Genomic DNA, 12703 nt, shown 5'->3' on the forward strand with positions numbered 1-12703 from the left:
TACATCATGTCATGCTTTCCAAGGTTCTATCCTAAAAAAATCTTATGTCGATATAATGGCATAGGATACTAGAGTACAATTAACTTTCTTTAGTGGAATATTGAGTCAACTTTATAATTAAATTCCGAGAGAGCTAGTAGTTTCCTATTTGTCACAATGGTCTCAACTTGAGATTATAGTCTTTGTTAGTACAAAGGTTTGAGGGAAATTAAAGATTTAATCATGTGTGCATAAAAGCATTTTAGAAAAATTACAAGGTTGTACAAGAACTTATGATTATTTATTTTGAGGCTTTATGGAATATTAATCATTTATATGCATAAAAGGCATTTTGAGAAAAGCACAAGGTTGAAAAGGGTTTTATAATTAATTATTTTTATTGGGTTAATTAATTAATTATGATCATTCATCTAAAAAGCAGTCATCTCTCTCTCTATCCGTCTCTCTCTCTCTCTCTCTCTCTCTCTCTCTCTCTCTCTCTCTCTCTTTCTCTCTCTCTCTCTCTCTCTCAAGAAGCTATACAAGTGTCAAGAGCCAAAGAAGGACTAATTGGGTGGAAAATTGTCATAGTAGTTGTGACCATCTTCTATATTTGAATTTTGATCTAGGAACATCTAAGTCTATGGTAAATTTTTAAGCTCTATCTACAATTAGACCTAAAGTCCCTAAATTCTCAAGGAATGTGCACTTATGATCCAATAGGAGTATCCCAACAACCATGGATCTGTTGTGGATGATAATTGTTACAATAATAGGGGAGGTTCCTTTAGTGATGATGGTAGTTACTCATGCTTATCTTGGTTTGCTCATTTCTTAATTCCCTTGTTATCAATAAATTCCTTCAAATTTTTTTTATTAGTTCTTCAATGTATCTTTTCAAACTAAGATATTCATTAGTTTAATACCTTTTTACTCAAGGTAATAACAATATTAGTTGGGATGTCTTTAGAAACTCCTAGTGTAATGTATTAATGGATTAGTTAGTAGTCCCCTTTATATTTGATGTCATGAAGGATCAACCATTACAATACTTGGAGGAGGGTGCAATTCAGCTTTAGTTGATTGTCCTTTCTATTGTCATTATTCCCATGATCTTCCCACTCTTCCCCCTCAGTCAATCTTTACTACCTTGTTCCTTGACTTTAAATGATGATTGTTCTTGGCTAGAGGTTTCCTTTATTAGGTAGGTGATGATTAGGGTTGATTTGTATGCTATCCTTGAATCGAGATCTTCTTTTAACATAGCATACTTTCGAGCTTTAGTGAATAAACCCTTGATGCTAGTGGGATAAGACTTTTAGAGCGACCATAATAGGTTAGACCCTTTTTGGTAGTCCTTCCTTGAAGACCATTACTACAACGTGAGATGTACATTCTTCAACTTGGGAAAGCTCAATGTTGAATCGTTGAATGTATGCATGTAGCAACTCTCTTGTTGTTTTTTCAAATTTGGAATAGAGATGGAGTCTTTTTTGCTAGTGCAGTATGTATTAGGTTGTGAAAATGGACCCTAAGTTCTCAAAGTTTGATATGGAATTAGCTAGCAATTGGAGAACCCACATGAGCATCGACCCTTACAAGCTAGATGGGAAAACTTTACAGAGTAAAGGGGCGTTCCCTTGTGTTAGGATCATCATTTGCATGATATATAAAAGATGTTCCAATAGGAAGCTCCCATTGGACATATTGAATTTAGGAATTATGAATCCCTTTAGTGCTTCCTACCAAAGGATTGCTTCAATAAATGGAGTGGAAGTGATTCCATAAATGGCTTATATTGTGATGTACTCCATGGCTCGTGGCTATTGAATATGGTCCATTAGTTGTGGTTTAATCAATACTTTCCCATCTTCAAGATGCATGGTACTTCGTCGTATTCACTTCTAATTAGTTAGTTCTTGCTCATGAGCAATACTACTTAGGTGGCTAGTTTCTCTTATAAAGGTGCAATAGGATAATTGTGGGGCTAGGAGGGTTATGTCATTAACCAACTTCACTCTTTGTAGCTAAGTGTTTTCCGAGGAAAACTCTTCTTTATGCTTGTTTTGCTCTTTGAGTTATCACATTATCTCTTCTCTTTCCTTGGAGAGTCTTCTCTTCATTTTCTCCATTTGTTCCTAAATTTGCAACAATAGGGGCTTTTTACAACAATGAGGGTTCATCATAAGGATGTTTACTATTCATTCAAATCTAGACTGTGACTGAATCAACTAAATGAACTAGGGGTTTTTTATTCTGCTTTCTACAAATAACTCTAATTTATTGTGTCCCTTTCCACTTAGAGCGGCCTATGAAATTCCTTCATATGTGGTTCTGCATGGAGTATGTTAAAGAAGAAATGAGACGATTCGACCAACCCTTTTTGATGGTTAAGTCAACCATGGTTGAGAAAGAGGGTAGGTCAATAGATAGAAAGCAAATGTAAAATTGTTTTTTATTTCTCTATAGCTTTGGAGAGTAATCATCCTTTTATGGTTGTTTTGCGAATGCTATCATAGTGGATTTCTTTGTTTATCTATATGTAATTTGTTTGACATGCATCGTAATAGTTAATTGTATTGATTTTAAATGGCTATTATCACTATTGAGGGCCACCTTTTAGAGTTTAATGGCATTGATTGTCGATAACTGTATGTCTTTTGATAGGGAGCCGTCCACCGGTGAGTGGTGGTATCTTCATGTTTATCAAGGTAATGATGATAGGTTTAATTCATGTTTATCACACTAGGATGAAAAGGGACCCACTTGAGATGACATAACAAATTCACCACCTTAGCATAGGGTGACACGTAGTGCTGCTACTTTTCAATCAATCCAAGTGGTAATCAATTATCGCACCCCTACACTATATCCCGTTAATAAAAAGCGACTTTAGTATTTAATACTATGCACATGGGAACAAACAAAAGCTAAACTCCAAGCAAAAGAAAAGTCGAATGTTGATTTTGGAATAAATTTTTTTCCAGAAATTTTTCTAAAAAGGCAACCAAGTCATTTTCAAACCGAGTTTGAGTGAGATCGATGACATGATCAATTCTGTAATATTATTCCAAAAACAACAGTTTCGAAATATTGAACAACGTCTACTTAATTCATTTTTTTTAAAAACATTCCACTACTCCCATTAACATTCAGCATCGATTGTCCGTGTATGTGAGGTGGCTGAAAAGAAGTCCTAATATCAGACCTTATGTGGCTCCATGCACGCTTGACGTGGTAATGACTAATGAGCAATCGTGGGGTCCACAAACTACACCTACCCCCTCCGCCTCCGCCTAGTCAGAATGGGGTGGTGTTTGTTCTTATTCTGGATTCCGTCGAGTATCACGTTACAAGGATGGCTAATTAATTTTTAAGCATATTTGACCGAAAGTCCAACAGAATTGTGACAGTATATTTTTCATTTTCTTTGGATAATAAATATAATTTTAAATGGATGAAACTGCCCCTTATTAGTTCGTTTAACGTGGAAGCATGTGCGTCATGCTTGCTTGGGACCCATTCTTATAGCACGTTAACCCGGCACAAAAGAGTATTTAATTTTAACTTTGTTTTTCTTCTAATTAGGTTTGAGTCATTTTTAATTATATGTAGTTATTAAAAGATATGATTTTGGTATTAAGTTCTATAGCTAGAAATAATTTTTTGAAAATCCTCTATTAAATAATAATTTAAGAATTATAGGATAATCAATCAATTTTTTTCATAGCTTAGAGTCTAATCACTCGTGTGATTAAAAGACAATTTTCTGTTTGTAAAAATAGAAAATTATTTTTTAAAATTCATAATTTTTTTTTTGTCTATTGTTCTTTATTTTTCAGTTTTTAAAAATAAAATAAAATAAAAATAGTTTTTAAAGAATAAGTAAAAATTGTTTTCGTCAATTTTTAAAAATAAAAGAAAAATAATTTTTTTTAAAAAAATAGTAAAACCCAAATAAAATTGAACATAATATTATTATTATTTTCCTTTAAATTATACGCATTTTTCAATAACCAAATAAATTCAAATTAAAAAGCATATTTGATACATAAATAATTTGAAACCCAAAAACTAATTTTAGTAGTTCTAAAAAATTATGGAACTAAATAATATTGTAAAGTTTTTTTTTTTTTTTTTCATTAGGCAAATAAATTTCAAATTGAATAAGATTTAATATGTTGGATTCATTCATAAATATAATAATTTTAAAAATAACTTAAAACTTGAATAGTGATAAATAAATACCATAAATTAATATACAAAAATTGGTTTAGAACAACTATATTATTTGTATTCAACATAAAATAGTTATTTTATTATTATTTTTTACTAGGTAAGTAAACTTCAGATTAAATAAGATTTAATGAGTTTAATTCATTAATGAGTATGATAATTTTTAAAAATAATTTAAAACTTAAATAATAAATAAAATATTTATGGATAAAAATTGATTCATAGTAACTCTATTTTTTTTTTACATATAATTATATTTTTATAAACTTTCTCACTATAAAAATTAAATTTAAATCAAACGACACTATGTATTAAATTTATTAATACGTTTGTCAAATTTTTAAAATAATTTGGAATTCAGAGAAATAAATCTAATTACTAAAAAAAATCAAAATTGATATATTATAAGTTGCAACTTTACTATTTCTCTTACACAAACAACTATATTTATTGAATTTTTTCACTAGTTAAATAAACTAAAAATTAAGTAAAATGTAATTAATAATTTAAATTATTAATATTTTAATATTAAGAATAATTTGGAATTCAAAAATCAATTTTATTAATTATAGATTAAATCCAAAACATTTTAAATATTATATTCATAACTGATTACTAAATATGTGCATATAACGAAGAACTTGATTCATTTATATATTAAAAAGTTAAACTTTATTCTTTATTTATTTTAAATAAAATATTATTAATAATGATTATTTTTAAATTATAATAATAATTATTTTTTGTTAAAAAAAAAGAATTGCAAAAATGTTAACATCATCATGTTCCTAACATATACTAAAATAGCATATTTTTATATAAAAAAATATATAATTTATGATTTATTATAACATAAAAAATTATTTATTTTTAATTACAAAACTATTTTGTTTTAGTAAGACTTGAATTGATTCCATTAATATTATACAAATTGAATTTAGAATATTTTTACAAAATCAAAATAAGAAAAATTATTTTTAAAAATGGTTTATCCAAACTTTTTATTTTTTATTTTTAAAAGCAATTAGTAAAACACCCTTATTTTTTTATAAAACACTAAACATCTATTTTTCATTCTTTAACTTAAAAATAACTTTTAAAAAACTAGCATTAAAAAAAAAAATCCAAGAAGCCCTTAAACTCTTTAAGATTTCTAAAATCTTCTCTCGGGTACAGTCTTCTATAAAGTTACACACGAATTTAATAAATTAAAAAAAATATAACAAGTTATTTTGAATTTAACAAATTGAGAAAATAAATATAGGCGAGGGCATGAAGCATGAGCTCTTGTTAAACTAGATTTTATTACTTTCTTAAACAACTAATTTTTTAAAAATATTTAAATTTGATTTTTATAAATATTTAAGCTTATCGGATTTGAAGTTGTAATATATATTATGCATTTTAACAACCTTTTTACATTTCTAAAAATAATTTTTGAAATTTAAGTTCCTACAAGAAGCACTTATAGATGTTAAAAATTGGTACTAAACATTCTCAAAACACTTTCAAACAGAGGATACCCAAATCCAAAAACTGCTATTGTTAAATTGGCCCCACATAAGTTGCTGGCATGTTTGTTTAATCATATCCCGACAAGTGGCAGGGAAAGCACCAACGGCAGAGCAAAATCCCCTAATCCAAGACTAAAAACAAATCCAAAAGTCAAAGAAACTGTAGATCTGTCCATCTATCACGTAGAGGATTGATGTAATTCATTGGATGTGTACAGTCACCGGAAGGACAACATTTTGACTAAATTGACACGCCTGCGTGGCATGCGTGGAATGGGTCGACTTCAAGGTTGGTACAAAAGAAAACCGTGTTGACGCCCGCAAACGGCCGGTCCAATAGAAAATTTCAAGAATTCAAAAAGTAGAACTTATTTATGTAATAAATAGATTATGGGGCAACCCTTTTGATCAACCACATTTATCCTCAAACCTGTAACACGGAGTACAGAGACCGTTGGGACGTTGGTTGTTACGTGGTGGTTTCTTAAAAGATAAGGATTTTCCATCATTATGGGCTTTGACCGCCATTCACATTGAGGCGTCTTTTCTCGATCATTCTGGGTGGAAGACTGTGACCTTTATCCCATTTGATTTATGGGAATATCCCTTGCCTTCCCCATTAGACATCGGCCTAACTTTATCCTTAACAAAATTCTGTCGGCTTGTTTCAAAACTTGATTTCAAAGTTGATGGGTAGGAGGATGCTAACAGTCGACAGAAGTGATTGTGAAGACGACATAATTGATGAATTATTATGTTTGATAAATAATAGTGTAAGATGATTTATTTGAAGGTGAAGAGATATAATAATGATTCATGAGTTATAAATTTATCTTCTTTTTTTTTTTTCTCAATTTTTTGAATTTTTATCATTTATTTTACAAAATAAAAATTCAAATTCAAAATTCAAATTTTAATAAAAAGAATTTAAGAAGTATGCGTACAATACAATCTAATATTATTATTTAATATGTAAAAATAATTTTGTACATTTAATCACATGATATATATTTTTATTTAAAAATATATTATTAATAAAAATTTACTTTATATATATATATATATTTCCGAATAATACTAAAAAAATAATTTCTTATTTTTTAACAATAAAAATATGTTTTGATAATGGTTATAAGAAAGTTTTTTTTTGCCTAAAAAATATTTTTGAAAAAGAATTAAGTGTCCAATAAAATTTTAAAAACTCCTTTAAAAATTTGAAATATTTTTTAAAAGGTTGAAAAATTATTTATAATATTTAAAAAAAAAATATTTTACAAGTAATTCTCTTAAGAATATTTTTATTAAAAACACTTTTAAATAAATATTTTTACTAAAAACACTCTCACCAACATGAAGTAATACATCAAGATATGCATGATATTTAATACTTTACTAAAAACACACTAACCAACAACAACTAATACATCAAGATATGGTTGGTACATTTTGCCAGAAATGAAGATTTTGGGTAAAATTGGAATTTCATTTCTTCTATAAAAGCAGGCTCTTAAATACAGCCCACCTTTCTTGTCTGGTACGTCTTCTCTGTGAAAGAGGGAGAAAAAAAAATGTAGAAAGGGAAATGATAAGGTGTGTTTAACATCCCTTGTAAAATTGGGAACTTTTTCCACCTTCATATTTTTGGATCAAACATGTCGCGTTAGAAAAAAATCTTTAGACGATACTTGGCTTCAACTTATCCCAGATAGAAGAACTAAAATGTGACTTTGAAGTTCTTTTTTAATTTAATTTAAAATAAAATTTTAATGTTTAATAGTATTAAATATTAGATCGTTTATTTTTATAATATTTAATTTTTATTAAGTATTAAAAAATAAAAAAAAATAATATATTATTTTTTATTTAAAAAATTAGATATTTTGATTTTTTTATTTAATAAAAAATTTATAATAAATTATGAAAAAAAACTTAAATTTTAAAAATAAATTATTTTCCATAAAAATTAAAGAACAAATATCTTTTTAAAGAACAAATATTTTATATTATTATTATTATAAAAATATTTATTAAAATCACTTTAAAAAAAGTGTCATATCATGACACGTGACATTATCTTATTTGAAATATTATATAATAATTTTTTTTTATTTGAAATATTTTGAAGAGTTTTGACTGGGGAAGCGGGTGATGTCTACATCTACATCTACATTAGCGCCTACATTCTCGCTTAGATGAGCCGAAGACCAAAAAGGCTCAATGCAAACAACGTTGAGGAAGCCGCATTCTTTGCCGATTCACCTCTTTTTCCTTTTGGCTCATCGTTTTCCTCCCAACCATGTACAGTGAGGGTCATGTCCCACAGCATGAATATTAAGGTTGCCATCTATTTTTCATGCACTGAATTTAAAGGCTGGACTTAAATTTCTCCTCCACTTCACCCATTAAGTAATTACTGATTAATAAATTTTAAATATTCAATAATTACTGTTTTAACTTTGAACATGATCCATTTAATAACCAATTCACCCTATGCATAGATTTTGACCAATCAAAATTTCGAAAAGCTTCGTATAGTTTGTCAGGTACTTCATAAAATAACCAATAAAAAGGAGGGTTGCACGAAAATGAAAAGGAAAATTGATCATTTTCCACCTGTTTGCGTGATACACTCATGGGGTCTTTGAGAATATAATATTACAATCTTCATCGAGTGTACACAATTAGGCTGCGAGGAGAAAGGGACAGTGAGAAAAAGAGAAATCCCAGTAAAATGAGCACAAAAGATTACAATAAATGCCTATTAAAGAACTTTATGATGGCCTCAAAGGGAGGAAAAGAAAAACGAAAATCCTCAAAATCACTGTCTGGCTGCCAGTTTCGTCCTTTGGCCGGTGACGCTGGTGCGTCCGAGACAAGACAAAAGGGCTTGCCGAGGATATTTAGATGTAATTTTACATTTGAGTTTGGGGATGGTGCTATATAAAGGCGCCAATACTCACCCATCTTTGCATCTCTAGAGTTGTAAGTCAAAGAAAGGAGGAGCTGAATCCTATATATATAAACCAGCCCTGCGAACCCCAGCCACTACCATTGCAGCACGGTTTCTATTCTTGTTCATCTCTGTTGTTTTTTCTTTCTTATTTCTGATTTAATCTTCAAATGCTTGTTGTGAAGAGGTGCTAGATCGCTTTCTCAGTTTGTGTGGATGCTGTACTCTGTTTAGGTGTCACCGGAGCAGGGTTCAGTCTTTTGTTAGTTGGGGATTGTCAAAGACAATGAAGTACGTTTTAGTGACGGGTGGAGTGGTAAGCGGTCTCGGGAAAGGAGTGACTGCCAGTAGTATTGGATTGATTCTCAAGGCCTGCGGACTTCGAGTTACTTCTATCAAGATAGGTTCGTCTTTCTTGTTCTCATTCTTCTTCTTGCTCGTTTTGCTCTCTTGTTATGCCCTTCTTCTTTTTCCCTTTTCTTCTGCATATTTTTTTTTTCAAAAAAAGATCCTTTTCAGGATTTACCAAAAATAAAATAAAAAAGAAGAAAAAGGAAAAATATATACAGCTTGGCCTTTGAATTTAACTTCTTTTTATTTCTGTTTTTAAACGTAGTCTTTAACTGTAAAATCAGATTGGAAGGATTTTCTTAAATCATAAATTTTCTATGTACTTTATTCAAGTTGGTTGGAGTGGCTGGATTTGTTTTTGAAATGATCTTTTTGCTTTTTTCAATGTGAGTATTGTCCAAATCACACAAAGTGGAAGGTTCAATCATGTTTCAGTATTCCGCAGTTTTCCTCAACTGTAGAGCTGAAGATGAGATGGGGGGCTCATCCCTGTTTTGTTGTTGCTGTTTTTCCTTGCTTTGTTTTCTCTGCATACCAAGATGATATATTTTTCTCACTTTTGGGTCTCTTTCCGCTCAGATCCTTATTTGAACACAGATGCTGGAACGATGTCCCCTTTTGAGCATGGGGAAGTGTATGTCTTAGATGATGGTGGAGAGGTAGAGAAGCTTGTCTCATATTATGAATGCTTTAGTCTTTCTTTACTTTCACTATCTTCCAGAGGGACTATAGACCATTAGAAGGCCAGCCCCCTGTATGTTTACAAGGTGTGTCAGATTCAAATTGTCAGTTTGGTGTTTTTCTGCCACCAGGTCAAGATACTCTGTTTTTGATCGAATTTATGAATATTTATGATGAGAAGAACTCAAGAGCAGTTACATATTTCTTTTCGACACATAAAAATCCCACTAAGTCGTCCATTCTCAAAGAAGTGGGGTAATTGGTAAAAATCAAATAGACTAAATATGGTTTGAAGAGGACTGAAATGATGACAAATGAACCAAAACATTCGAAATAGGCTTACCTTAGGCATATATGCAGCAGGAACTCTATGTTCCATTTGTTTCTGAAATGTGTAGGAGCAGGCCAAATTACCTGAAGGGAATATGGACACTGGAAATGATCATTTTATAGACACAACTGATAGCTTGATGTGTGTTTGTGTTTCAAAGGTGGACCTGGACCTTGGAAACTATGAGCGATTTCTAGATATCAAGTTGACCCGTGATAATAATATCACCACCGGGAAGATTTACCAGGCAAGTGGTTTAACTTGAGCATTTCATGCGTTCTACATATTGTGAAAATCATTGACCCAGCTGATGTTTTGTCTCAGTCTGTTATTGACAAAGAGAGAAGAGGAGATTATCTGGGAAAAACTGTCCAGGTTTTTATCTACTACTGAACTGGTTCTGTGATAATGTAAATATGCTTATCAAAGCTTCACATTTATTACCCTGTTCTTCATTATGTTTTCTCTCCCTCTGTAGGTTGTTCCTCACATCACGGATGCCATTCAAGAGTGGGTTGAGCGTGTAGCAAAGATACCAGTGGATGGGGAAGAAGGTCCAGCTGATGTTTGTGTCATAGAATTGGGTGGAACTATAGGTAAAATAACAATTTTTTTTTTTTTTTCATGTGGCTAGATGAGTTGTTCTCCATTTTGGTTAGGTTAAAAACAACTGTCACGATGCAGGAGACATTGAATCAATGCCATTTATTGAGGCTCTTGGGCAGTTCTCTTACCGCGTAGGTAAGATTTTGATCAATGCAACTTTCTATGATGTGTAAGTTGCTACTTACAAGTATTGACTCCTTTGCAAAAAATCAGGTGCTGGAAACTTCTGCTTGATTCATGTCAGCCTTGTGCCCGTTCTAAGTGTAGTTGGTGAACAGGTAAGCTTGTTAGAATTGGTATATCTCCACTTGTGATATTAGATGATTAAGTGTCTTCATGCATCTTATTAGCTTATCAGAACAAGTTAAGTGGTGGCCTAATGAGGTGGTAATAATTATATCCAGAAAACAAAGCCTACACAGCATAGTGTTCGGGGACTGAGAGGCCTTGGTTTGGCACCAAATATCTTAGCCTGTCGCAGCACAACGGTATGTCTCTCTCTCTCCCCCCATCGGTCATGTGCTTATGTACATCAATGCTCTGTTTTCCAAGTTCTGAATTTTAATGTGTTCCACAGGCACTTGATGAAAATGTGAAGGCGAAGCTCTCCCAATTTTGCCATGTCTCGGTATTTGATTAGGCAATATTTTGCTTGCACATTCCGTGAATTATTTGTTTATTTGCTCTGGGAGATTCTGATATGTTGCTGCATTTTCCAGGCAGAAAACATCATCACTCTATATGATGTTTCCAACATCTGGCACATCCCTTTGCTTTTACGAGTAAGTCCTTTTGGAACCTACTTTCATAACAATAATAATAATAATAATAATAATAATGATTATTTCTGGAAAGTTTCACATGCTTTTGTTTACCTCTCAATTAGGATCAGAAGGCACATGAAGCAATCTTGAAAGTGTTGAACCTTCTAAGGTTTGTCTACTGAGTGCAATCATCCCTTTATCCGTTACTTTTGGGCTGGATGGTATACGCATTATTCGTCCTATGACAACCTTTTTTTCATTTGGATTTCTTGGTATCTTTGTGGAATTATGTTCCATAACATGCAGTGTTGCTGGGGAGCCATGTTTAGAGGAATGGACTTCTAGGGCTGAACTCTATGACATGTTACATGAGCCAGTGGGTTCCGACCATTTCTCAAATTTGTAATTTATTTTTTTATTGTTTATTGTTTGCATCCCATTTTTTATTATATTTATGGTTCCTTTAACTTACAGGTGAGAATTGCCATGGTTGGAAAGTATACAGGCCTTTCTGATTCTTACCTCTCTGTAATAAAGGTGAACTTAGATGCCCTTAATCCTTGATCTGGGCTGCCATACATGTATATGTACATGTATACACATAATTTTTGATAGCTACTTTTTTTTCTTTTTTCAAAGAAAAGATTAATTTATATTATTTTTATTCATTTATTTAGCATTCCACAATATACTCTTTTCTCAATAATTTACCTCTTCTTCATTTCATCACCAAGATGATCCATTTCCCTAAATTGTCCAAGGAATTCTCTTGTCACTGTTCGTGTACAACCCATCATCTCATTCAACACAAGATGGGTTTCTTCATCTCCATTCTTTTATGGGTTTCTTCATCTCCATTCTCTTTTTTTTTTTTGCCCTTTTAATCATTTTATCACTATTCTTGTGTTGTTAATGCCTATCAAGAAAAGAAAAGAGTAATAAAAATAAGACCACGTTGTGGTTAAACTTTCTCCTGGTATTACTTTACAATCCTCAAATGATCCTTGGTCAATCCTCCTTCTAAGAAAGACTTATTTGACTAATATTTGTTCAACTTTTAATTCTCATTCTATCTTGGTTCTTCTTCTTAGATTGAGCATTTGCTATTACAAAATCATATGCTATTTCAAATTCCAAGATAGCATCTCTTGCCTCATTCTTTTCTCCAAACCTGCAATTCTTATTCACCTTTTCATATTCTATAACCATTTTCCCTATATGACCATTTAATTATCCTGACAAACATTTGTATTTCTTGGATTAATTCATTCACATCCTCCCAATTGTATCC

The 12703-nt window shown here is 31.3% G+C and overlaps 1 protein-coding gene across 1 annotated transcript; it reads left to right on the forward strand.

The window, feature by feature from the left end:
* Positions 1-8622: 8622 nt before the first annotated feature.
* On the forward strand, positions 8623-12651 carry LOC117911319 (CTP synthase-like). The gene is made up of 14 exons (XM_034825642.1): positions 8623-8790; positions 8914-9083; positions 9610-9689; positions 10203-10289; positions 10367-10417; positions 10521-10638; positions 10727-10783; positions 10862-10926; positions 11053-11136; positions 11226-11276; positions 11368-11430; positions 11535-11581; positions 11719-11788; positions 11887-12651. The coding sequence occupies exons 2-14, from the start codon at positions 8966-8968 to the stop codon at positions 11974-11976; spliced, it is 981 nt and encodes a 326-aa protein (XP_034681533.1). The 5' UTR covers positions 8623-8790; positions 8914-8965; the 3' UTR covers positions 11977-12651.
* Positions 12652-12703: the final 52 nt, after the last annotated feature.

The sequence above is a fragment of the Vitis riparia genome, chromosome 1 (genome assembly GCF_004353265.1).
Source record: "Vitis riparia cultivar Riparia Gloire de Montpellier isolate 1030 chromosome 1, EGFV_Vit.rip_1.0, whole genome shotgun sequence".
Lineage (NCBI taxonomy): Eukaryota > Viridiplantae > Streptophyta > Magnoliopsida > Vitales > Vitaceae > Vitis > Vitis riparia.

Excerpts from the sequence above, each read along its gene's own strand:
- LOC117911319 (XM_034825642.1), top strand. The coding sequence starts at position 8,966 with ATGAAGTACGTTTTAGTGACGGGTGGAGTGGTAAGCGGTCTCGGGAAA. Across the intron at positions 10,784-10,861 it reads GCAGTTCTCTTACCGCGTAG|GTGCTGGAAACTTCTGCTTG; the intron begins GTAAGATTTTGA and ends GCAAAAAATCAG. Across the intron at positions 11,789-11,886 it reads ATGACATGTTACATGAGCCA|GTGAGAATTGCCATGGTTGG; the intron begins GTGGGTTCCGAC and ends TTTAACTTACAG.